The 27,978-nt window shown below is 41.7% G+C and overlaps 1 protein-coding gene across 1 annotated transcript in view; it reads right to left on the bottom strand.

Annotated features, from left to right (window-relative positions):
* Positions 1-10,123, bottom strand: part of SYPL1 (synaptophysin like 1) — a 49,741-nt gene extending 39,618 nt beyond the window's left edge. Inside the window, exon 1 of the mRNA XM_067468482.1 lies at positions 10,089-10,123. Coding sequence (XP_067324583.1) covers positions 10,089-10,123 — 35 coding nt within the window. The remainder of the gene's footprint in view (positions 1-10,088) is intronic.
* Between the last annotated feature and the right edge of the window lie 17,855 nt (positions 10,124-27,978).

Genomic DNA, 27,978 nt, shown 5'->3' with positions numbered 1-27,978 from the left:
TTTCAAGCCTGTTCAATAAATGTTCTTGTTATTTTTTATCAACTTATACCAGCCTCAGTGTGAATACCTTCGTGGTCAAAGTATTTCTAAAAACAGCTTCACAGCAGCCTCTAAGAAACTATAGTGGCACAGTGTGTGTTCACAGAACAAACTCTCAATATTACCTCAGTCTGATTATTATTAGAATGGTGGCAGCGGAACTCATTTGAAGAAGCAATTTAAGTCTCTCAGTTCTAGTGTTCCCCAGTTCCTACCTTTTTAAAAATACCAAGCGTCTCACCCCCTTCTCTGGTCTAATCTCCCCTGATTTTGTTATATAACCAGTGGGATCTATTTTCAATAATAAAATAAAGATATATTTAACTATACAGTTGGTTCAGCAACCATACTCGCTCTTCCTTTTGACAGCTTTATATGTTTGGGTGAACAGCAGCGTTCGTTCCTTTGTTCACATATATTTTTAGGTGGTGCTTGTGGTGTTCGTAGCTGATGGTGTGAACGTTATAATTTTGGTGAAGCAGTGTTGGGATTTTTATTATCGAATAAAGTTCCCTACTTTTCCCTACGTGTGTTATATGTTGTAATTCCACTTTAATCACTTTGGCAGCATCCTGTGGAATGGTTTTTTGTTTTTGGGAAGGTTTTTTTGAAGGAGAGCTTTTCAAATTCTCAGCTGCAAGAAACTAGAAACCTCAGAAATCCACATGATGCAGCCTTGGGAGTTAAAGTGGAATTAGAGTGCTACACCTGTGTAGTCTCTGGAAGGCCACGTGATTCCCACCCCATAGCTATCCCTCTACTTATGAATTGCCCAAAAGCAGCCACACTGTTTTTACCTCCACTCCTAATTCACGGAGCTGCTCATTCAGGCCTAGTATATGCAAAGAAAGCTCCAGGAGATGTTCTCCTGCCATAGAAAGTGAGCTTGTATATTTCAAGACTCTGCTTTCAGGCAGATAAACATTTAACAAGCTTCCCAATATTGCCTGATTTATCTAATCAGGTTGCTTGTAACCTAGCAGATGCAAGAAGAGACACGTTTAACCACATGTGTGCAACTCTGCATGCCCACCATGCCATTACTTTGCTTTTTTCAAGATATACAGAGTACATTAGATGGAACGAATGGGCTTTAGTTATGCCAGGGTTTGATCTAGTCTGTGCTTTATGGGTGTGGGCTTGCTGAACTGGTTTTCAGTCTTTACTCCTATCCCTGCCTCTTTCTCATTTTTTAAACATTTTTCATTCCAAATAATGTGTTGTTTTTTTCTTGAACTCATGATGCAGCTTGAATGTAATGAGCTTTTGGCAGCTGGAGGAATATAAATCTCTGACTCTTGCATACAAGTTTTTTCTTGGCTGCAGGAAAAACAGTATTCTACAGTTTTCTGTGGTGTTAAGAAATTGTTTTGTGGAGAAAAATGCAGGACTTTTTATGAACCCTCGTCCCCACAAATAAAATGGGGTTGTTATGCATATAGAGATTGTGTCGAATAATAATAACGAAAGCACACATCAGTTTTTTGTTCAATTTTTTTAGCAAAATAATCCTTCTCTAACATTTTGGATTGTTGTTGTTCATTCGTTCAGTCGTTTCCAACTCTTCGTGACCTCATGGACCAGCCCACGTCAGAGCTCCCTGTTGGCTGTGGCCACCCCCAGCTCCTTCAAGGTCAATCCAGTCACTTCAAGGATACCATCCATCCATCTTGCCCTTGGTCGGCCCCTCTTCCTTTTTCCTTCCATTTCCCAGCATAATTGTCTTCTCTAAGCTTTCCTTTCTTCTCATGATGTGGCCAAAGTACTTCATCTTGGACTCTACTATCTTTCCCTTCAATGACCAGTCGGGTTTTATTTTCTGAAGTATGGACTGGTTGGATCTTCTTGTGGTCCAAGGCACTCTCAAAACTTTCCTCCAACACCACAGTTCAAAAGTATCTATCTTCCTTCGCTCAATCTTCCTTATAGTCCCAGCTCTCACATCTCTAGATTGTTGTTGTTGTTGTTGTTCATTCGTTCAGTCGTCTCCGACTCTTTGTGACTTCATAGACCAGTCCACGCCAGAGCTCCCTGTCGGCCGTCACCACCCCCAGCTCCTTCAGGGTCAGTCTAGTCACTTCAAGGATGCCATCCATCCATCTTGCCCTTGGTCGGCCCCTCTTCCTTTTGCCTTCCACTTTCCCCAGCATAATTGTCTTCTCTAGGCTTTGCTGTCTCCTCATGATGTGGCCAAAGGACTTCAACTTTGTCTCTAGTATCCTTCCCTCCAGTGAGCAGTCAGGCTTTATTTCCTGGAGGATGGACTGGTTGGATCTTCTCGCAGTCCAAGGCACTCTCAGCTCTTTCCTCCAACACCACAGCTCAAAAGCATCGATCTTCCTTCGCTCAGCCTTCCCTAAGGTCCAGCTCTCATATCCGTAGGTGACTACAGGGAATACCATGGCTTTGACTAGGCGGGTCTTTGTTGCCAGTCTGATGTCTCTACTCTTTATTATTTTATCGAGACTGGACATTGCTCTCCTCCCAAGAAGTAAGCGTCTTCTGATTTCCTGGCCACAGTCTGCATCTGCAGTAATCTTTGAGCCTAGAAATACAAAGTCTGTCACGGCCTCCACGTTTTCTCCCTCTATTTTCCAGTTGCCATAATCTTGTTTTTTTTTATGTTTAGCTGCAACGCAGCTTTTGCGCTTTCTTCTTTCACCTTGATTAGAAGGCTCCTCAGCTCCTCCTTGCTTTCGGCCATCAGAGTGGTGTCATCTGCATATCTGAGGTTGTTAATATTTCTTCCAGCAATTTTCACCCCAACCTTGCATTCATCAAGCCCCGCACATCGCATGATGTGTTCTGCATACAAGTTAAAAAGGTTGGGTGAGAGTATGCAGCCTTGCCGTACGCCTTTCCCAATCTTGAACCAGTCTGTTGTTCCATGGTCAGTTCTTACTGTTGCTACTTGGTCCTTGTACAGATTCCTCAGGAGAGAGACAAGGTGGCTTGGGATGCCCATCCCACCAAGAACTTGCCACAGTTTATTATGATCCACACAGTCAAAGGCTTTAGAATAGTCAATGAAGCAAAAATAGATGTTTTTCTGAAACTCCCTGCCTTTCTCCATTATCCAGCCTTCCGGGAAATACCATTGCTTTGACTATGCGGATCTTCGTTGCCAGTGTGATGTCTCTACTCTTCACTATTTTATCAAGATTGGTCATTGCTGTCCTCCCAAGAAGTAAGCGTCTTCTGATTTCCTGGCTGCAGTCTGCGTCTGCACTAATCTTTGTTTAATCTAAGTTTGGCTTTAGTCTTGCTTTTAAGACATTGAGATACGGTGACAGATTATTTGGAAGAAAATCCTGCGTGAATGAAGTGAAAGCTGGTAACAGATGAGGAGGGAAACTCACAGGAACAATGGGATTCATGCCAGCAGTAGTATGAAAAGAGTAAAAAGTAAACAGAGTAGAATGGGTTACGCCTGCAGAACTGTGATTGTGGAATTTCCCAGAGATATTGTATTGCATGATGTCCAAACAATTATTACTATTAGCATGAAACAGGTGACAAGATTCTAGCCAACACATCCCTGTTTAGTTATCATTTTTAAGGGTAAACCTTATATTATGATCGGGTTTTATCTTTATACTAGCCGTCCCCTGCCATGCGTTGCTGTGGCCCTGTTTCATGATCTGGAAAATAAAGAAACGAGAAAGTGTTGGCTACAAATATATGTAATTTCTTTATGTTTGTGAGTAAACAGTATTTCTTGTTGTTTCTTTTTCAGTGTTGATGTGAGATTGTCTGGCTTGCCTACTCTGGAACATACAACATATCATTGTTCTTCTTTAGGGGGGCCCTTTCAAATCTATGATACTATATTTCTCTCTGTGTGTGAATCATATCTATCTATATCTATGGCTGGATGGCTCTTTGTCAGGAGGGCTTTGATGACGTTTTCTTGACCTGGTGAAGGGAGTTGGACTGGATGGCCTTAAGTATTTTCTGTTGGTCATGGGGGTTCTGTGTGGGAAGTTTGCCCTGATTCTGTCATTGGTGGGGTTCAGAATGCTTTTTGATTGTAGGTGAACTATAAATCCCAGCAACTACAACTCCCAAATGTCAAGATTCTATTTTCCCCAAATTCCACTAGTGTTCACATTTGGGCATATTGCGTATTCTTGTAGAGTTTGGTCCAGATCCATCATTGCTTGAGTCCACAGTGATCTCTGGATGTAGGTGAACTACAACTCCAAATCCAAAGAACACTGCCCACCAAACCCTTCCAGTATTTTCTGTTGGTCATGGGAGAGCTGTGTGCCAAGGTTGGTTCAATTCCATCGTTGGTGGGGTTCAGAATGTTATTTGATTGTAGGTGAACTATAAATCCCAGTGACTACAATTCCTAAATGACAAAATCAATTTGTTTTTAGTGAAGGACATACATTGGGTTGTTAGGTGTCTTGTGTCCAATTCACCCAGTGTCAATTCATCCAGTGGTTTTTGAGTTCTGTTAATCCCACAAATGAACATACACACACACACACACACTAGCTGGCCCCTGCCATGCGTTGCTGTGGCCCAGTCTGTATATATGTGCTTTGTGTGTATGTGTGTGTTTGTGTATATATGTGTGTTTGTGTATATATATGTGGTTTTGCGCATGCATTGTAATGTATTTTTATTTTTTGGCTTTTTTTGTCTCTTCTGCTGTGTTTTTCAGTGTCTTTATGAGAGATGATCACTCGTTGGCCTGATGTGTGTCTGGTGTCCAAATTTGGTGGCAATTCGTCCAGTGGTTTTTGACTTATGTTAATCCCACAAATGAACATTACATTGTCGGAATCATTGGGTTGTTGTAGATTTTTTCGGGCTATATGGCCATGGTCTAGAGGCATTCTCTCCTGACTTTTCGCCTGCATCTATGGCAAGCTACCTCTGAGGATGCTTGCCATAGATGCAGGCAAAACGTCAGGAGTGAATGCCTCTAGACTATGGTCATATAGCCCGAAAAAACCTACAACAACCTGAACATTGCATTTTTATTTATATAGATATATATATATATATATATGTGAGGGGGGGGGGCAGAAAGAGAGAGAAAGTGTGAGTGTGTTGTGTCAATCTCCGTTATTTCCACTTCAGTGCAGGCAGTGCTGGAAGGTTTTTGAATTCTCTTTTTTCAATTATTTTGACATCCTGATCTGCAAAAGCCTGGAAATATTTTCCCTCTCCCTGGCAGTGCCACCTCCTGAGCACATATAACTAGCATGGCATAGCTCTGTTTGTTTCTAAATATAGATAGCTTTCTTTTGCGGTGATTTGGGCCAGGACACAGAGTAATATGAGCAAAATCTAATAAGATAAACCATGGAGTGGAGGCAAAGGTGCTAAACAAATCCGTGCTATTCCGATCACGTGAAAGCAGTTTGGCCATTTATATTTTTCTGTTTGGCTTCAAGCCTCTTGATTTATCCAGGGACATGATCAAGGTTAAGCTCAAGGCAATTATGCAGTTGTGAGTTTAACAATGTCATTTCAACCCAGAGGGGACAAATGTCAAGATCAGCACCTCTCAGTAAGAATCACAGCGTGAGGCCTCATCAAGCAGCTCGGAAAAGGGAAAGACGGACCACTTAGTTTCTGTTTAACAGCTGAGAAACAACACATTAATTTGCAGCTTATAAAGAGAAACGGAAGAGTTCAGCTGCGCAAAGCTTGCACTGCCGTAAGCACTGATAAGGGAAGAAAAAAAACATATAATGCTAAGTCATTAGCATTGTCTTTGTGGCAACCCCCTCCCTGATCCACACTCAGGAGCATTTTAATGAGGCACAGTCGTGTTTGGAGAGCTTTGCCAAGAAAGCAAGCCAAAGCAAAGCTGGTGAACAGCTCGTCCAAACCCTCTGGGGTGTTGTACCTATTGTAAATGGGGAATCTTATGATGTACGGTGGGAGATAAACAAACAACATGGCTGTCTGCATATTCAATTTGGCAACTCTGCTTTGTTTCAACATTAGTTTTTTCCCCTAATCATGTCTTTGCTTGCTTGACTACAAAGTCGTCAACGTCGATAAAGGAAAACACAACACAGAAGGAAAGACTTTGAGAATGTATGCAAACAAGAGATCATGGCACGATTGGCAAAGCTTCCGCCAACACCCCCCTTTCACATCTGTTCTTCGTTTCGATATTTTTCAAAAGGCAGGCATGGCTGCTTCCAAAACTAGAGACCAAACCAGAGTAGATTCTAGACATTTTATTGTATTTATCGTATCTGAAGCAAACCAAGGGTGCAGTTGAAAATGTATTTTAAAAACACAAAATTTAAAACTTGGTATTATATTAAATGTCCTTCTGTTGCTATAAGGGGGTCCTCCACTGTGCATGTGGCAGGGCTCAGACTGCATTGTAATTGTTGTTGTTCATTCGTTCAGTCGTCTCCGACTCTTCGTGTCCTCATGGACCAGCCCACGCCAGAGCTCCCTGTCGGCCGTCACCACCCGCAGCTCCTTCAAGGTCAGTCCAGTCACTTCAAGGATGCCATCCATCCATCTTGCCCTTGGTGCCCCTCTTCCTTTTACCTTCTACCTTCCCCAGCATAATTGTCTTCTCCAGGCTTTGCTGTCTCCTCATGATGTGGCCAAAGTACTTCAACTTTGTCTCTAGTATCCTTCCCTTCAATGAGCAGTAGGGCTTTATTTCCTGGAGGATGGACTGGTTGGATCTTCTCGCAGTCCAAGGCACTCTCAGAACTTTCCTCCAACACCACAGCTCAAAAGCATCTATCTTCCTTCGCTCAGCCTTCCCTAAGTCCAGCTCTCACATCCGTAGGTTACTACGGATTGTAATATTTATTTATATACGACATTTATATGCCGTCCTTCTCACCCCGAAGGGGACTCAGAACGTCTTACAAGTTAAAAGTAAATACAATATATTATACTAGCTGTCCCCTGCCACGCGTTGCTGTGGCCCAGTCTGGTGATCTGGAAAATAAAGTAATGAGAAAGTGTTGGTTTCTAATATATGTAATTTCTTTATGCTTGTGAATAAACAGTATTTCTTATTGTTTCTTTGTCAGTGTTGATGTGGAGAGTGTCTGGTTTGCCTACTCTGGAATATGCAACATATCATAATCCTTCTTTAACAGTCTCTTTCAAATCTATGATACTATATTTCTCTCTGTGTGTGAATCATATCTATCTATATTTATGGCTGGATGGCTCTTTGTCAGGAGGGCTCTGATTACATTTTCTTGCGCTGGTGAAGAGAGTTGGACTGGATGGCCTTAAGTATTTTTTGTTGGTCATGGGGGTTCTGTGTGGGAAGATTGCCCCATTTCTATCGTTTGTGGGTTTCAGAATGCTCTTTAATAGTAGTGAACTATAAATCCCAGTAACTACAAATCCCAAATGTCTATTTCCTCCAAACTCCATCTGTGTTCATATTTGGGCATATGGAATATTTGTGTCAAGTTTGGTCCAGATCCATCATTGTTTGAGTCCACAGTGCTCTCTGGATGTAGGTGAACTACAACTCCCAAACTCAAGGTCAATGCCCACCAAACCCTTCCAGTGTGTTATGTTGGTCATGGAAGTCCTGTATGCATTGTTTGGGTCAATTCCATCATTGGTGGAGTTCAGAATGCTCTTTGATTGTAGGTGAACTATAAATCCCAGCAACTACAACTCCCAGATGTCAAGGTCTAGTTCCCTTAAACTCCATCTGTGTTCATATTTGGGCTTATGAAATATTCGTGCCAAGTTTGGTCCAGATCCGCCATTGTTTGAGTCCACAGTGCTCTCTGGATGTAGGTGAACTACAACTCCCAAACTCAAGGTCAATGTCCACCAAACCCTTTCAGTTTTTTCTGTTGGTCATGGGAGCCCTGTGTGCAAGTTTGGCCCAATTCCATCATTGGTGGAGTTCAGAATGCTCTTTGATTGTAGGTAAACTATAAATCCCAGCAACGACAATTCCCAAATGACAAAATCAATTTTTTGAGTGGAGGACATACATTGGGTTGTTAGGTGTCTTGTGTCCAAATTTGGTGTCAATTCCCCCAGTGGTTTTTGAATTCTGATGGTATCACAAGTGAACATTACATTTTTATTTATATAGATTACCATAGCACAATATTAATATTATATATTACATTGTACTATAACATTATACTGTAATATATATTAGTAATATTACATTTAATATAAAATATATAAATATAAATATATTAGTAGTAGTAGTATTATATTGTACTAACCATCCCCTGCCATGCGTTGCTGTGGCCCACATGGGGGTTCTGTGTGGGAGGTTTGGCCCAATTCTATCGTTGGTGGGATTGAGAATGCTCTGTGATTGTAGGTGAACTATAAATCTCAGCAACTACAACTCCCAAATGTCAAGATTCTATTTTCTCCAAACTCCACCAGTGTTCACATTTGGGCATATTGAGTACCATTAGCATTGTACTTTTCTACCAAAAAATGTATGGAGGCTCCAGAAAAGGGACTAGAGAGCTCCCAAGCGACCCACCCTTTCTCCATCCTTTCTTTAAAGAGTGTTGAAGAAAATAAGTGGAAAACAGGGCAATTCTCAATGGAGACTTAGTGAAGATCAGTACGGGAAAACCAACTGATCCCTACTCCATCTAAAACACAGACATGTGCCTTTCACCTTAAGAACAGACAAGCATCCCGAGTTCTGAGGATTACCTGGGAAGGAATCCCACTGGAGCATTGCAGCACACCCAAATACCTTGGAGTCACTCTGGACCGTGCTCTTACAAGAAGCACTGCCTGAACATCAAGCAAAAAGTGGATGCTAGAAACAATATCATACGAAAGCTGACTGGCACAACCTGGGGATCACAACCAGACACAGTGAAGACATCTGCCCTTGCGCTATGCTACTCTGCTGCTGAGTACGCATGCCCAGTGTGGAACACATCTCACCACACTAAAACAGTGGATGTGGCTCTTAATGAGACATGCTGCATTATCACGGGGTGTCTGAGCCCTACACCACTGGAGAAATTACACTGCTTAGCCGGTATTGCACCACCTGACATCTGCCGGGAAGTAGCAGCCAATAGTGAAAGGACCAAGGCAGAGACATCTCCAGCTCCTGTTTGGGTTTCAGCTAGCACGTCAACGACTTAAATCAAGAAATAGTTTTCTTAGCTCTACAGAGATACTCGCTGGAACACCTTAGCAAGCAAGAGTCCAAAAGTGGCAGGCTGAAACCCAGAACCTCAATGAATGGCTGATACCAAATGAGAGACTCTCCCCTGGGCACACAGAAGACTGGGCGACTTGGAAGGTGCTGAACAGACTGCGCCCTGGCACCACGAGATGCAGAGCCAACCTTCAGAAATGGGGCTACAAAGTTGAATTCATGATATGCGAGTGTGGAGAAGAGCAAACCACTGACCCCCTGCTGCAATGCACCCTGAGCCCTGCCACATGCACAATGGAGGACCTTCTTGCGGCAACACCAGAGGCACTCCAAGTGGCCAGATACTGGTCAAAGGACATTTAACCAACTACCAAGTTTACAAAATCTGTGTGTTTTATCTGTTTGTTTTGTTCTGTTAGAAATGTAATACAATGGTATGGTTGCTGATGACACGATAAATAATACAGTATGGGATTATTTGCTAATTGGGATATGTGAAAAAAACAGCCAATGATAAGATGTTTCCATTCGCTGAGAAGTGGCTTCCCCATGTCAAATATGTAATACTTACTTGCAAACGTTCACTTCCGTCACATCATCAGGACTTAAGGAGATATCATTAATAATGGCAAGATATCATTAATAATGCTAAGACTAGTTGTGCACAGCTTTTAATTAAAAATAATCTGTTATCTTGTTAAGTAATTTTTATTGTAAATATCCACTGAAATTAAAATTATGATTAGAAAACAAACAAACAAAAGACCTCCGCTGCTAAGGGTGCAGTTTCCAAGGTGGGTCAGAGTGCATGAATTTTGATATTGCTCCCAATTAGTAAATAAAAGGATGCACTTTGGCCTTTAAACATTTGCAGTCTGGGAACAAGATTCCTTAGGGACTACCTTCCCTCATATCAACTTACCTGTCCATGTGTCTGTCACAGAGGCTCTGCTTCATGTTTCCCAATCACTGGAAAGGTGATAGAAGGTTCTGCAACAGTGATGGCCTTGAGAAGCAGCTCCCAACCTCTTTCTCCAATCCTAATAAATGTTACATTACAGCTGGAAGAGTTCAGTTTCAGAGGATTTTAGAGATAAGTTGGTTGATGGTGCACTAACTGCTGGTCTTTGGTTGTTGTGTTTTTCTGATTTCTTTGCTTACTTTTGATATGTTTTAAATGACTACTATGGTATGTGTTTAATTGTGGATGACATTGCTGGTTTGTACTCTTCTTTATAGACACGAATGGGTCCAAAGGCAGAGTATATGTATTTATCTCAATATAACACAAATTTCAGACACGAGCAAATGATACTCCCCAGTCAGCTGATTATGTAAATCCCAATGTTATGCACAAAATTAAATCGGGGCTGGCTTTTGGTACAGAGTTTCAAATATTGCTTTTCCATTAGCAGGTCGAGTCTGATCTCTTAGCACAGCCTTTCTCAACCTGGGGGTCGGGACCCCGGGGGGGGGGTCACGAGGGGGTGTCAGAGGGGTCGCCAAAGACCATCAGAAAACACAGTATTTTCTGTTGATCATGGGGGTTCTGTGTGGGAAGTTTGGCCCAATTGTATCATTGGTGGCATTGGTGGCATTCAGAATTCTCTTTGATTGTAGGTGAACTATAAATCCCAGCAACTATATCTCCCAATTGTTAAGATTCTATTTTCCCCAAACTCTACCAGTGTTCACATTTGGGCATATTGAGTATTCATGCCAAATTTGGTTCAGCTCCATCATTGTTTGAGTCCACAGTGCTCTCTAGATGTAGGTGAACTACAACTCCAAAATTCAAGATCTGTCAGGTTTTACAATGTATTGTAATATAATATAACCGAGTCATGCACTGCTAATAGGCTTCTATTGGAAATGCTGAGTCATGCATTAACTGTATATAGGGAATCATTTGGGGAATGTGTTCTAGCCTGATCCAGGTGATTGTGGATGATGCAATCCTGGGTTGGAGTTAAGTTAATGAGTTGGGAACCAATCAGTGATTGCTATGTGTAAATGTACAGAATTGTATATAAGGAAGTCATGTACAGTGTATATTTCTCTTCTTGTGCTGTGATGCTGTTTGCCAAAGGCTCTATGTAATTTATTAAAGGAACCTGTGCTAAGACAAGATATAACCGTGTGCTGTGGTAAGTTTGTAGTGTCATCTAGATTGGAGGGGAAAACAATAGTAAAACTGACAATGGCCGGGCATGTACTCAAGTGCCTGTGGAGAGTTCCAGAGTGACTGCAGTTTGTGGGAGCAGTTGACTGAAAATACTGTGCAGGAAGAAGCTACTGCAAAGCTCTGAGGTTGTGCAACTGATCTGCTGCTGAATTGTGAGATAAAGCGCGACAAGATCAATGTCCAGCAGACCCAGGATTTTCTGTTGGTCATGGGAGTTCTGTGTGCCAAGTTTGGTTCAATTCCATCGTTGGTGGAGTTCAGAATGCTCTTTGATTGTAGATCAGTGGTTCTCAACCTGGGGTCCCCAGATGTTTTTGGCCTACAACTCCCAGAAATCCTAACAGCTGGTAAACTGGTTGGGATTTCTGGGAGTTGTAGGCCCAAAACGTCTGGGGACCCCAGGTTGAGAACCACTGTTGTAGATGAACTATACATCCCAGCAACTACAACTCCCAAATGACAAAATCAATTTTTTGAGTGATGATCATTTCTTGGGTTAGTAGGTGTCTTGTGGCCAAATTTGGTGGCAATTAGTCCAAACCCCACCCATATTCAAATTTGGGTGTATCGGGTATTTGTGCCAAATTTGGTCCAGTGAATGAAAATACATCCTGCATATCTGATATTTACATTATAATTCATAACAGTAGCAAAATTACAGTTATGAAGTAGCAACGAAAATAATTTTATGGTTGGGGGTCACCACAACAGGAGGAACTGTATTAAAGGGTCACATCATTAGAAAGGTTGAGAACCACTGTCTTAGCATATTATCCTCATGTGAGCTACAAAGCCCTGCCAGGTAAAAATGTGGACAGTAATAAGTAACCAATAACAGAGACTGGTTTGATTTACATTTTGTCTTTTATCAGAATGCATAAAAGTGTATAATGAAGCTCATTTTCAGATTTATTTATTGATTGATATCTTCATTTTCCATGTAAAAGGCTATGGGGGAAAGAATTATGAAGTAGGTAGGACAACATCCAAAAGCACAATAAAATATTGATGGAAACAGATAAAACACCACGCAGTAGAAAATATTTCTTGATTGCTGCCCATTTCATTTCAGAGAGCAGAGCTATTTGAACAAAGCGGCCTCTGTGTATAAACTTTCCTCCACAAAGTCTCCATAGATTCCAGGTAGCTAAACTATGTAGGATTTTGAAAATAAGCATCAGCACTTGAAACCGGGAGATGGGGATCTGCTCATGCACTTGTGAAATGTGCTACCACCACGACTCAAAGTAAATGGGATAGCGTAATGGTTCCCAACCTTTGTGCCTTCAGGTATTTGGGATTTCAACTCTATCTCAACCAACTGTCAGGAATTCTAGGATGTGAAATCCAAAAACATCTAGAGAAACAAAGGTTGGGAACCACTGGGATAGCACAAGATACCCTCCCCAGGTAGACCTATAAGCAGCTCTTTTCTTTTCCAGTGGGCACCGGGATTGTGGCGCAGCTGGCTGAGTGTCAGCTGCATTAAGATCACTCTGACTAAAAGGTCATGAGTTCGAAGCCAACCCGGATTGGAGTGGGTTTCCAACCAATTGTGTGTAGCCTGTTGTCGACCTTTGCAACCTGAAAGACAGTTGCATCTGTCAAGTAGGAAAATTAGGTACCACCTTAAAAAGTGTGAGGAGGCTAAATTAACCGATTTATGAGGCCATAAAGAAGACTCCAGCAAAAGCATTCCAGCAGGGAAGCATGCGGGGAATGCAGAAGTGCTTCATCAGCGTCGCAGATGGACGATGAAAGCTACAGCTCCCCTGGCAGCTAGAAAAAGTTTAATAGCCTCTGTGTATGTCTGTATATGTTTGTATGTCAAAAATTGGCATTGAATGTTTGCCATATATGTGTACACTGTAATCTGCCCTGATTCCCCTGCGGGGTGAGAAGGGCGGAATATAAAAGCTGTAAATAAATAAATAAATAAATAAATAAATAACTGAGTTTGGCCTCCTCAACCCCTCTTTCTTCCTCACAATATTCTGAAACCACCATACTGTTTTTCTTCCACTTTGGGCATAGGCTCACACTGTCCGGTTCCATTTAACAACCTAGTAGCTATATCTAGATTTAACAGAAGTCTGGGAATAGTCCAACCATTTAAAATTAGATATTTACAACAGTATTGGGTATAAGATAGGTATATGAAGGCCTATTTTATGACCCCGTTCCTGTATGAGTTTCTCCCTCACAATCTGCTCCATTCCTATCTCACCCTGAGTTTTTAGTATTTTATCTTGTACATGCTCATTGTCATTGTGATTGTGAATTATTTTGTTTTGCATTTTATATTGCTCATTGTATTCACATGTTTTATGTGTTGTCGTTGTGTTTTTATTTTATTGTAATATGCTGTTGGGCTTGGCCTCATGTAAGCTGCCCTGAGTCCCCGTTGGGGAGATGGGTATTAAATAAAGATGATGATGATGATGATGATGATGATGATGATGATCATAAGACACGTCTCCACCTGTTATAGACCCCTCTTATAGATCCCAGAGTATCATTAAGCTGATAGGTATTGGTGGGAACTAAAGTAAAAAAAAACTTGCGATCTCACTTCTATTTCTAGACTATAGGTAACTGCTATACTGGTAAGGTGCTTGTGGGATTATCTGTCGCAGATACCAATATTACTAGAGCTGCTATGTGAAATATGAAACTTGACTGAAAAATAAAAACAGACTTAATCCCTGTAGTTAAAAGGTGTTTCCACATTGAAATTTGAACAGAATGCACAGAAGCACTACTTCACCCAAGATGATGTTGTACCTAAAATACAATTCCTGGCTATTATGTTTGGTGAGGTTGGGAGTTAGAGCCCACTGACCAGGCATGTAGCCGGGGGGGGGGGGGGGGCTCGGGGGGCTTCAGCCCCCCCCCCCCAAATTTTCATGGTGGTTCGCGAAAAGGCCTTATTGGTGCATTATTTAAACTGTTATGTTTATTCATATCATGATCTGATCACCATACTCAATATATCCCATATGCATGGGGGTATTGGGGTAATGATACAAAAGGTTTGCTAGGCTAGACCCTCTTTCACTCAGACTCAGCCCCCCCCCAAAACTCAGCCCCCCAAAACTCCCCCTGAAAAAAAATTCAGCCCCCCCCCCCCCCCGAAACGAAATCCTGGCTACGGGCCTGCCACTGACATTTGAATGGCTACAGCAGTGTTTCTCAACCTGGGGGTTGGGACCCCTGGAGGGGTTGTGAGGAGTGTCAGAGGGGTCGCCAAAGATCATCAGAAAACACAGTACTTTCTGTTGGTCATGGGAGTTCTGTGTGGGAAGTTTGGCCCAATTCTGTAGTTGGTGGGATTCAGAGTGCTCTTTGATTGTAGGTGAACTATAAATCCCAGCAATTACCCAAATCTCAAGGTCTGTTTCCCCCAAACTCCACCACTGTTCACATTTGGGCATATTGAGTATCCATGCCAAGTTTGGTCCAGATCCTCCATTGTTTGAGTCCACAGTGCTCTCTAGATGTAGGCGAACTACAACTCCCATGATCAAGGTCAATGCCCACCTAACCCTTCCAGTATTTTCTGTTGGTCATGGGAGTTCTGTGTACTAAGTTTGATTCAATTCTATCATTGGTGGAGTTCAGAATGCTCTTTGATTGTAGGTGAACTATAAATCCCAGCAACTAAAATTCCCAAATGACAAAATCAATCCCCCCCAACTCCACCAGTATTCAAATTTGGTTGAATCAGGTATTTGTGCCAAATTTGGTCCAGTGAATGAAAATACATCCTGCATATCAGATATTTACATTATGATTCATAAAGTAGCAAAATTAAAGTTATGAATTAGCAACAAAAATAATGTTATGGTTGGGGGTCACCACAACATGAGGAACTGTTTTAAGGGGTCGTGACATTTGGAAGGTTGAGAACCACTGGGCTACAGGGTTAAATTGAATTTCCTGACACTTGCAGATGACATTCTGAAGACAAGGATTCAAGTGTTTCCGGACAACTTAATGTGCATCAACTGCCTAGCAAGTTACTATTAGTGGCAAAATAACAGCATTGTCAAAATGCTGTCTGTGCATGTGTGTGGAGGAACACTGCTAAAGGCTTTTGCAGGGCGTCCAATAGAAGGTCAATGGTCCAATAGAGGATCAATGAGGTCTCCTGACTCTCATGGTTGACACTGTTCAAATTCTTCAACTACATACTATAACATCATTATAGCCCAGTTAGTCATTTTCTCTGTTCTCCTATTCCATCTTACTTGTTCCTAATAACACAGTGAGATTATTCCTTTTCCCTTAATTGTTCAACACTGGAAATGAGAAATTAATGTGTCAAAGGATTATAAACATGGTCAGATCCATTATGTCAGTCAAGTGAAAAGGTCTGCAGCTGCTGTGAAATGCTCCACTTGATATCCAGGATAACCTCTACTGTAAAGCTCTCATGGAGTTTTGGATTACAGTACCAAAGTACAGAGTCAACAAGTACATTGCTATATTTTATCAAGAAGTCCACGTGCTAACACATATTGACCTCTCCTAGGAAACAGGAAGTAACACTTCACTACTTGTAATCATAAGTTTCTGGTTTTTGTATTGTCAAAGGCTTTCATGGCCGGAATCACTCAGTTCTTGTGGGTTTTTTCGGGCTATATGGCCATGTTCTAGAGGCATTTCTCCTGACGTTTCGCCTGCATCTATGGCAAGCTTCCTCAGAGGGTGAGGTCTGAACTGTGCAGCAAGAAATTTGGCTAAGTCATATGTGGGGGACCCAATGGCACTCACGATTGGTCTGAGTGGGGTGGAGTCCTTATGGATTTTGGGGAGTCCATAAAGCCTGGGTGGAAGGGCTTCCGATTTACATAGCTGCTGTCGTATGTCGAAGTTGATTGAGGAGTTTTTAATTAGAGTGTTGGTTTTTCTGGTTATTTTGGAAGTTGGGTCTTGCTTAAGTTTTCTGTATATAGTAGGGTCCAGGAGTTTTCTGATCTTCTCCTTGTATTGCTCTGTATGCATGATGACTGTGGCATTCCCCTTGTCTGCTGGCAGAATGAGGATATCAGGATCTGAATTTAGGTCTCTAATGGCTTCTCTTTCTTTCCTAGTAATGTTACTGGAGGGGAGTTTTGCCTTTTTCAGGATCCTTGCTGCTTCCGCTCGTACTTCTGCTTCCTCCTCTGGGAGGCGGTAAATTGCTGATTCGACATTGGCAATGATGTTTTCTACTGGGATCCTGGTGGCGGTTACAGCAAAGTTTCCTCCTTTTGCTAGTATGGATACTTGGTCTTCAGAGAGTTGTCTGTCTGTCAGGTTGATGATGGTCCGTGATGTATCCAGTTCTGGTTTCGGCTGTTGCTTGTGGTTCTGGTTTTTGTTTCCTTCTGCTACATTGTGTGATTAAAGAGGCACAATTTTCTCTCCTTCACAATCTTAATACCAAGATTTAGTCTTAGCAATGATTCTACTTTTCTAGAATATGAAAAATGCCTTAATAGCATTTTCAAAATGGCAGGCACTGCAATGGATGCTAGGCTTGTGCGCGGACTTGTTTTCCTTCAGTACTTTTGTTTCCTTCGACACCTTCGGGAGCATGTAATGGGAAAGGCCCTCCTAGTACAAAAAAACTGCCAACATGAAAGCAAGTGGGAGCCGATTTCGGCTCCTTTTCTGCTTTTTGGGAGCATGAGGGAACTCCGTGTGCTCTTTGCATGGGATTTCCCTGGGAGCCTAACACTAATGCTTTTAATACAGCTCTTAATGAAGGATATAAGAACAAACAATCCAAGAAAGAGTGGTATCCTAACTCTGATGCTTTTAATCTAGTACTTAATAAAGGGTACAAGGACAAAGGATCCCAGAAAGAGTGGTATCATAACTCTGATCCTTTTAATTCAGTTCTTAATGAAGGATACAAGGATAAAGGATCCCAGAAAGAGTGGTATCCTAATTCTGATGCTTTTAAATCCATTCTTCATGAAATATATAAGGACAAAGGATCCCAGAAAGAGTGGTATCCTAATTCTGAAGCTTGTAATCCAGGTCTTAATGAAGGATTTAATAACAAACAATCCTAGAAAGATTGGTATCTTAACTCTGATACAAGGCAGTAGAGGACAAAGTAGCAAGTGTAGAAAACCTGTGTATCTTCCCATTAAGGTTAACGATCGAATGAACACACATGGATACCCTACTGTAGGTTTTAGAAGAGGATTTTCCAGCTGTTATCACATTGTCCCCTGAAACTTTTTCTATTCTCTTGTATTTGCCAAATTTACAATATTTCATTCAGTTTATCTCAGTTCTTTCAGGTGAACTCTTGTGATAGGAATAAATAACTCTGGAGGTGGAGGAATTTGCAGTATAGAGGGAAATGTATGACACAGGGCCCCCCTTCATTGAATCAAAACAACTCCACATTACATTTGAAATCAAAATTGTAAAATCTATATTCGTGATTTGGTGATGAGCAAATTTCTTTCCACAAAGACAGGAAAACATTATTCTAGCTGTTAGTGCTAGTGGCAAATACCAAAAACAGGCGCACAGTATCTGTTGGAGTCTAATATTGCTTAGAATGTTTCTATAGTAGGAAAGTGTAGTAGGAAACTCTGTAGCTCCTACTACCACTGTGCTTTTCCACCAACATATTCATCCTGGCAACTCCTTATCTCTAGCATATTCTGAATTCTTCAGTGAATTCTTTTCAAATTCTCATTTTAAAAAATTCCAAACTTATTTTTAAAAATGTATTTGCTATTTTTATAGCAAGTGATACGATGCTTTTTATTGATATTACTTTCATTTTCCTGTCCTCCCCATCCCACTCCAATCCCCTCGTTTTAAATGCCAGCCAGCAAATTGGAATGAGCTGGAATTTGAGTCACTCCAGTTCATCTTGTTACAGGTCAGATGGAATTTAATTGGCAACTCTTCAGCCTGTGGATATACTACATATACATATACATATAAGAACATGTAACCTGGTAAAACCTAGAGGTGGTAGTACATAGAGCTTAAGATTAATGACTGTGCCTGTCTGTTTTCTGTCTCATAATAAAAAAAAACCCAGAAATGGTTTGTTTAGCTTTCAAATCTGGGAAGAATGCCTAGCCTCCTTTAAAGAATTCAGACAAAAGCTGCAAAGAATGACCTCAAGTTACCCTGCAATTTAATACATAAGCAACACCTAACAAACAGGTATTAAGGTGTATTATAAAAGGAGTGGTATACTACATTCAAATAAATCTCTGATAAGTGATAGTCTGTTCTTATTTCGGAATAGTCAGCTGCATAAATCATGAAAGAACAATAATAATTAACAATAATACATTATTCAGTGGGTGCTTCTGTATGTCCCACTTCCCTGAGATGAACTATGGAAGTCTGACTTGGCCACGGTAGTCCACGCTCTGGTTACATCCCGTTTAGACTACTGCAACGCTCTCTACATGGGGTTGCCCTTGAAGACAGCCCGGAAGCTCCAACTGGTCCAACGTGCGGCAGCCATGATACTAACAGGAGCGGGGCGCAGGGAGCATACAACTCCCCTGCTGTACCAGCTCCACTGGCTGCCGATCTGCTACCGGGCTCAATTCAAGGTGCTGGCATTGGCCTATAAAGCCCTAAACGGTTCCGGCCCAAGATACCTAACTGACCGCCTCTCGGCCTATGAGCCCACGAGGACTTTGAGATCTTCCGGGGAGGCCCTGCTCTCGATCCCGCCTGCGTCACAGGCACGGCTGGCGGGGACGAGAGATAGGGCCTTCTCGGTGGTGGCTCCTCGGCTGTGGAACACCCTTCCCGTAGACATCAGGCTAGCCCCCTCCCTGTTGATATTCCGCAGGAAGCTAAAGACCTGGTTGTTTAAGAAGGCATTTGAATAGAAGTGCAATGACTGGTAACTTGACCACAGGAATGGAACAACGGAAATGGTATCGGATTGTGGGTTTGACGATGAGACGACTCGGAATGGCTTTGTAGTAATGTTGATGTTTTTGATGAGATGTTTTGATAATTATGTACTGTGGATTATTTTATCTTATGTTTGTATTTTGCACCTGTTTTTCCATGTTGTACACCGCAATGAGTCGCCATTAGGCTGAGAATTGCGGTATATAAGCGAAGCAAATAAATAAATAAATAAATAAATAAATAAATAAACGTTAGTGATGATTCTGAGTAAGCATAACATATTATTATATCTGCATGCTAATATGATAGAACTTGGTACTATTATATTGTATACTAGCAATCCCCTGCCATCCGTTGCTGTGGCCCAGTCTGGTGATCTGGAAAATAATGAGAAGGTGTTGATTTCTAATATATGTAATTTCTTTATGCTTGTGGGTAAACAGTATTTCTTGCTGTTTCTTTGTCAGTGTGGATGTGGAATGGGGCTCCACAGTCACCTACGGACCCACCGCCAGGACATCGAACTTGGAGGATCATCATCCTCGGACTATGAGGGATCGCCTAAGTAAGTAAGTAAGTAAGTAGATTGTATGGTTTACATACTCTGGAACATGCAACATATAGTTGTCCTTCTTTAGAGGTCCCTTTGAAATCTATAATACTGCATCTGTCATATCCATATGTGTGTGTGTGTGTAAATCATATATATCAGTCTATATCTATGGCTGGATGGCTCTTTGTCAGGAGGGCTTTGATTACGTTTTCTTGCCCCGGTGAAGGGAGTTGGGACTAGATGCCTTAAGTATTTTCTGTTGGTCATCGGGGTTCTGTGTGGGAAGTTTGCTCCAATTCTGTTGTTGGTGAGGTTCAGAATGCTCTTTGATTGTAGGTGAACTATAAATCCCAGCAACTACAACTCCCAAATGTCAAGATTTATTTTCCCCAAACTCCATCTGTGTTCATATTTGGGCATATGGAGTATTAGTGCCAAGTTTGGTCCAGATCCTTCATTGTTTTGAGTCCACAGTGCTCTCTGGATGTAGTGAACTACAACTCCCAAACTCAAGGTCTATGCCCACCAAACCATTGTGTTTTCTGTTGGTCATAGGAGTCCTGTGTGCCACATTTCATTCAATTCCATCATTGATGGAGTTCAGAGTGCTCTTTGATTGTAGCTGTACTATAAAGCCCAGCAACTACAACTCCCAAATGACAAAATCAATTTTTTGAGCGAAGGACATACATTGGGATGTTAGGTGTGTGCTATCCAAATTTGGTGTCCATTCGTCCAGTGGGTTTTGAGTTCTGTTAATCCCACAAACGAACATTACATTTTTATTTATATAGAAGGGATGCACAATATAATAAATTGTGAATTTGAATTATGTCATTCTCTCTTTTGATATATAGATGAGTTTCTATACTTCAATTTTTAGGTGCACCATGACACATATATGAAGATACCTGGCTGCTGAACTGCATTTCATTATCCCATTCAGTCTCAATCTCCAGCCTATGTACATTTCCACCATTTAGCAGAAAGGGTTTATCTTCATAAATTTGTCATCAGTTTCCTGGCTGAAGACCACGGCCGTCTAGCATTATCGACTCCTCTCTACTTGCCTCAGAGAACTATTATGAAGTGTCTACTATTGTGACTGGCACTATGGTTTGCCAGTGAAATGTGATTTAGATGAGCATTACTTGTGGAGTGTCATGCCTCAGTTAGCATCTGTGTTACAGAAATGCCTTTCTGACTTGGTATTCTTTTGCCAAGAACACTGTCAGTCACAAACAACTGAAAATAGCAGTGTGACCTCATAGAGCGGCTGCTAAAAATATTGGGAAGAATGTTACCAACAAGTGCTCTTGTTAAGGGAGAGTGATAACGCCAGCAAAAGAGGTATTGGAGTAGACTTAGCTGGACTTAATAACCCAAACTCACTCTTATGGTCTACATGAGCAAGTATGGATACTTGTACTGGAGAGAAAGTTTAGCAAAAAGTGGGCGACCATGTGTTGCATACAACACACAGCCATTGTCTATCGGTAAAGGGAACATCCCAACCATCAAACTTACCACAGTGTATTTTAGGCCTGTACAGACAGGAGGGACTAGGAATAGTAGACCTTGAATGAATTAAGAGGCAGAAAATGGCATATGTATTAGATTGGACTCCCAATTTGTTTTCAAAATCCTCACCATCACGGTCACAAACAGAACACGGACAAAATCGGGGAACCCATAAATATCGATCCAAATATACATAAGGATGCCATGGGAAATCCCAAATGTAACTAAACAGTAATTTGGCATACATGGTCAAACCTAGGAATTAACACCTGTTTATTTATCAGATCAATTACTTCAAATTGTTTGAGGACCTTAAGCCAGAATAAGAATGGCTGAAAGTAATTATTTGCAATTGGGTCTCTTGGTGGCAACTGAGATGCCTAAGGAGTCCAAATATTTACACATGGTGGAGGCTTTCCCATAGCCACCCAGGTTCTTTTATTACTGGGTCCCAATCTAGATAAGCTACAGAACAAGTACGCCACTGAAATAGAAGTGAAATTATAGGCCTTCCTGTGGAACTGGATTCTAGCAAATAACTTCAACTTTATTCTAAGTTGCAACAATAACAACAACAAAAATGTATGCTCCTCTAAGGAGATTGGGCATTTTTTAATGACTAAAGATATTGTTCACTGGAGGGAAGGATATTACAGGCAAAGATGAAGTATTTTGGCCACATAATGAGAAGACAGGAAAGCTTAGAGAAGTCAATGATGCTTGGGAAAATGGAAGGAAAAAGTAAGAGGGGCTGATCAAGGGCAAGATGGGGTGGATGGTATCCTTGAAGTGACTGGCTTGACCTTAAAGGAGCTGGGGGTGGTGACAGCCGACAGGGAGCTATGGCGTGGGCTGGTTCATGAGATCACTAAGAGTCAGAAGCGACTGAACGAATGAACAACAACAAAAAATATATTGAGCCACATCTGATGCTGGATATGCTAACACAATGGAGCGTAGTCCGTTATTGTTCTTAGTATGCTTGAAAAGGGTGTGTGTATGGGGAGGGGGATATTTGAGAAGTATAGTTATGTTGGAATTGATAATCTTTCAACCTGTCTCTATAAAGGATGGATGGATGGATGGACAGAGTCCCCTGCTTCTTTTGTTTGGAAGTAGGACATCAAATTAAGGCAAAAAGAAAACGTTTCAGCAAATGTTTTCAGGGATGCTTCCACCCAGACTTTGAGAGAATACTTTGTTCTACACCAGGAGTCCTCAAACTAAGGCCAGGGGGACGGATGCGGCCCTCCAGGGTCATTTACCCGGCCCTTGCTCAGGGTCAACGTAAGTATGAAACTACTTGAAAGTACACAACAACAACAATCCTATCTCATCAGCCAAAAGCAGGCTCACACTTTCCATTGAAATACTAATATATTTGTTAAAATTGTTCTTAATTTTATTATTGTATTTTTTTAAAATGTTTTTTGCACTATAAATAAGATATGTGCACTGTGCATAGGAATTCATTCATGTTTTTTTCAAATTATAATCTGGCCCGCCAACATTTTGAGGGACTGTGACCTGGCCCTCTGTTTAAAAAGTTTGTGAAACTGTTCTACACATATGACACAGAGCAGAAGGGGAAAGAGTGCATCCCCAAGCCCTAAAAAAACTATTCCCAAAATTCAGGGCAATCCTTTGCCTGTATCATTTGCCATCACATTTGGTGGCAAACTGCTTTAGCCATCTTCTGTCACTGGTAATAAAATTATAGGCCAAGATCTCCTCAGAGACAGAAAAGGTAATAGTAAAGTTAATCAGTGGAAAGATTTGAACTTTAAATCAATTCTATTTATGTTACAAAAGAGTGAAGTATTAAATATTATGCTTATGCCACATTGTCCTTTAAATTAAAGGCCTGTCCTCCCAAGTGTGGTCAGAATGGAACTGGAGAAAGCCAATATTTTATTTTCACCCCTTTGACTCCCTTGTGTTTCAGTCTTTACCTTCACATGGATTTCAGATTTTTCTACAACTCCGAAGTCCTCCAGGATCTTGTACAGAAAGAAGCATGTATTTTAACTTTAACTATATGCAGTTTTTGGGGTTAGAATCATCTTTTCACAAACCCTGGGTCTTAAAGTGGCTTAGAAAAATTTAAATTGAAGCGATGGTCCTCCGCCATCAACTCCGCTGGACCAGCCATGTTGTCCGGATGCCCAACCAACATCTCCCAAAGCAGTTGCTCTACTCCGAACTCAAGAATGGAAAACGGAATGTTGGTGGACAGGAAAAGAGATTCAAAGATGGGCTCAAAGCCAACCTTAAAAACTCTGGCATAGACACTGAGAACTGGGAAGCCCTGGCCCTTGAGTGCTCCAGCTGGAGGTCAGCTGTGACCAGCAGTGCTGTGGAGTTTGAAGAGGCATGAATGGAGGGCGAAAGACAGAAATGTGCCAAGCCAACCCCAACTGGGACCACCTTCCACCCAGAAACCAATGCCCTCACTGTGGGAGAAGATGCAGATCAAGAATTGGGCTCCACAGTCACCTACAGACCCACCAACAGAACCTTGAAGGACCATCATCCTTGGACTACGAGGGATCGCCTAAGTAAGTAAGTAGAAAAATTAAAAATGATGCAGGTAACTTTATTATTTTTTTGAAAGAAAAAAATTAAAATGTGAGTTTCAAGCACTTGGCTCATCTAAGTGTCCTTCAGTCATCCCGAATCTGCCCATCATCAACATAAAAGGAGGAAGCTATTAAGCAATAGAACTGCAGTTTATATCTTTCAGAAAACGAACACATTTTTGTCAAAAAATTCTGCATCATGTACAATTGCCTTTCAATATAAAGATGAACTGTGAACAATAACAAAGTTGTGGTAAACAAACTGTTGTAAGCAACGCGTTTCTGTGTACTAAGTGAAAAACAGGTCTCTTTGTGTCAGTCACCTTGGCAAAGCTTTGTCTGAACTTGCTTTGTACATACCGTATTGAAGGTCTTCTGTAAAGAGTGTCTGAAAATGTATTACTGTATATTTTCTCCTCGGGACAATTATCTGTTTTCTTGAACAAGGGGTTTTAAAAAAAGAACATGGTTACAGTGCGAACATCTCAGATGTGTGTTTCTAAACAAATGGTGTAATATCTGTAGTTTTGAAGCATGTGGACAATATCTGTGACTTTCTCAAGACCTAGAAGGGCAGGGCTTGCCACTAAAGTCTGCTAATGCATAGAAGTTCTAATTACCGAATATTCTGGCGTATAAGACTATTTTTTAACCCAAGAAAATCTTCTCAAAAGTCAGGGGTTGTCTTATACGTGGGAGTCGTCTTATACACAGGAGTCGTCAGGCCCGTAGCCAGGATTTCGATTGGGGGGGGCTGAGTTTGTTTCGGGGGGGGGGGGGCTGAGTCTGAGTGAAAGAGGGTCTACCCTAGCAAACCTTTTGTATCGTTACCCCAATACCCCCATGCATATGGGATATATTGAGTATGGTGATCAGATCATGATATGAATAAACATTACAGTTTAAATAATGCACCTTTTCACGAACCACCATGAGAATTTCGGGGGGGGGGGGGGGCTGAAGCCCCTCAAGCCCTCCCCCCCCCCCCGGCTACATGCCTGGGAGTCGTCTTATACACAGGAGTCGTCTTATATGTGGGAGTAGCCTTATGCATGGGAGTCATCTTATATGCGAGAGTAGCCTTATACGCCGGGAGTTGTCTTATAGAGCAAGTGCTGAAACTTCCAATCCGGATTGGAGAATCTGTGGTTCCTGCATATTGTATTGGGAGCTCAAAAATGGCAGTAGCAGCATCCCTGCCGTATGCAGCGATTGTATGAAAGCATTAAGGGCAACGCTGTACAAGTAGAAGAAAATCCATTCATCAGGATTCATGGACTTAATGCAATCCCAATGGTGAGGTGAAGGGGCGCCTCACTGGGAAGGTGTAAGTGAAGGGCGGAGCAAGCTGCAGGCATCCGGGGCGCCCAAGGTATGGGAAAAGACCTAGAGTGGCTCTGGGCCCAGAAAAACACACCTCTTTTACCTGTCTGGCCCGCCCTTGTATCCTATTACCGTGCCTCCTCCTCTGCCTCTCAGATCTTGCTCCTGAAGACTGCAGTGAAGTGGTGCAGGTGCGCATGTGCTAGATCTGAGAGGCAGAGAAGGAGGTACAGTAATAGGAAAATTACCATATTGAAATCAAGTCTGATGCTTTTGAATTTTTTATTTGGTCTGTGTTGGAAGAGGGGTAGTCTTATACGGCGAATATATCCCAAACTCTATATTTTAACTGGAAAAGTTGGGAGCCGTCTTATATACCCAGTTGTTTTATATGCCCAAATATACTGTACTTATCCTATGAATGTAGCTTCAACAGTTGAGAGGGGGGAGACTAGAATTATATCAATCTTTTTTCATCAACACACCACATATTTAAATACTTGATCTGCCATGGATAGGTTTTCTTAGCACAATTAAGGCTGTAGTAATGAGAGAACATTGTTTCTGTTTCCATGAAATTCCAGCACTGGTCTACACCAACTACTTGAGATGAATCTTCATGTAGCTATGTAAACCATTATATGTCCTGTGTACTATCTTACATGAAAATAGAGGTTCTTGAGTTTATATTCCCTGCTGAAGAAAAAAAAGGGAATGTTTGGTATTTTTTGTTCTGCTTAGGAATGAGTATTTTTTAACTATTTCAACAGCATCAAGGTGAGAGGGACAGAAGAGTTCACAGGAATTAAAATTAATTTAAGTACACAATTCAGGATAGAAACTATACCACTCTGCACAAGAATACACAGCATTTTAATAACTATCTGAACATAGGCAATTGTTATTTCATTTAGTTCAGTGCGATTGTCTAATGGGTAAGAGCAGTCCAAGTTCTTGCACAGAGATTATCCTACATAGAATTCTATGTGGTCTGATGTGGATTTACCAAACTGTACTACACAGGTACTCCAGCAAAGGATCACCGTCTTGATACTAGAGACAAAGTTGAAGTACTTTGGCCACATCATGAGGAGATAGCAAAGCCTAGAGAAGACAATTATGCTGGGGAAAGTGGAAGGTAAAAGGAAGAGGGGGCGACCAAGGGCAAGATGGATGGATGGCATCCTTGAAGTGACTGGACTGACCTTGAAGGAGCTGGGGGTGGTGACGGCCGACAGGGAGCTCTGATGTGGGCTGGTCCATGAGGTCACGAAGAGTCGGAGACGACTGAATGAATGAACAACGACTATACAGGTAAGCTAGAAAACAAAAACAAACCTCATCCCCTGATCATTTTATAGACATTTTGAAATGTATTTCAAGGGCCTTTGAGAAAGACAGAGGACTTTTCTCTACCTGCCTATGGAACAGATCTTTCTGGAATTTGATTCCAGCAGAACACATACGTATATACTCATGTAAAAGTTGACCTCATGTATAAGTTGGGAGAAGTTTTGGGCCCAACTTATTGATTTTGATATGACCTATGGATAAATCGATCGTCGTTCTGCAGAGAGGAAAGCACTAATGTCAGCCGTGGCCACTACCACCATTTCCTTGCCATGGTATTCAAAAAGGACAGAAGTGGTGGAGAGTAGAACAGGTTGGAGTTTCCATTAAAGTTTCCCCAGGACATACTAATTCTTTTCCTTTGGCACTTTTCCTCAGAGAAGGAGATAGTTCCTTTTATATAAGAAACTAGCCGCCCCCTGCCACGCGTTGCTGTGGCCCAGTCTAGTGATCTGGAAAATGAAGTAATGAAAAAGTGTTGGTTTCTAATATATGTAATTTCTTTATGCTTTTGGGCAAATAGTATTTCTTGTTGATTCTTTGAAAGTGATGATGTAGAGATTGTCTGCTTTGCCTATTCTGGAACATGCAACATATAATTGTCCTTCTTTAGGAAGGAAATTAGGAATAACTTCCTGACTGTGAGAGCTGTTCAGCAGTGGAACTCTCTACCCCGGAGTGTGGTGGAGGCTCCTTCTTTGGGTGGTTTTAAACAGAGGCTGGATGGCCATCTGTCAGGGGTGCTTTGAATGCAATTTTCCTGCTTCTTGGCAGGGGGCTGGACTGGATGGCCCATGAGGTCTCTTCGAACTCTGATTCTATGATTCTATATCTGTCATATATATGGCTGTGTGTGTGTGTGTGAATCATAGCTATCTATATCTCTGATTGGATGGCTCTTTGTCAGGAGGGCTTATGTTTTCATGTCCTGATGAAGGGAGTTGGACTGGATGGGCTTAAGGCAGCATTTCTCAACCTGGGGGCTGGGACCCTTGTGGGGTTGCGAGGGGGTGTCAGAAGGGTCCCCAAAGACCACCAGAAAACACAGTATTTTCCGTTGGTCATGGGGGTTGTGTGTGGGAAGGTTGGCCCAACTCTATCGTTGGTGAGGTTCAGAATGCTCTTTGATGGTAGGTGAACTATAAGTCCCAGTAACTACAACTCCCAAATGTCAAGGTCTATTTTTCCCAAACTCCATCTGTGTTCATATTTGGCCATATGGAGTATTTGTGCCAAGTGTGGTCTAGATCCTTCATTGTTTGAGTCCACAGTGCTCTCTGGATATAGGTGAACTACAACTCCCAAACTCAAGGTCAATGCCCACCAAACCCTTCAAGTGTTTTCTGTTGATCATGGGAGTTTTGTGTGCCTAGTTTGATTCAACTCCATCATTGGTGGA

The sequence above is a fragment of the Anolis sagrei genome, chromosome 5 (assembly GCF_037176765.1).
Source record: "Anolis sagrei isolate rAnoSag1 chromosome 5, rAnoSag1.mat, whole genome shotgun sequence".
NCBI lineage: Eukaryota > Metazoa > Chordata > Lepidosauria > Squamata > Dactyloidae > Anolis > Anolis sagrei.
The sequence above is the reverse complement of the archived record's forward strand: the minus strand, read 5'-3'. Positions and strand labels throughout refer to the sequence as shown.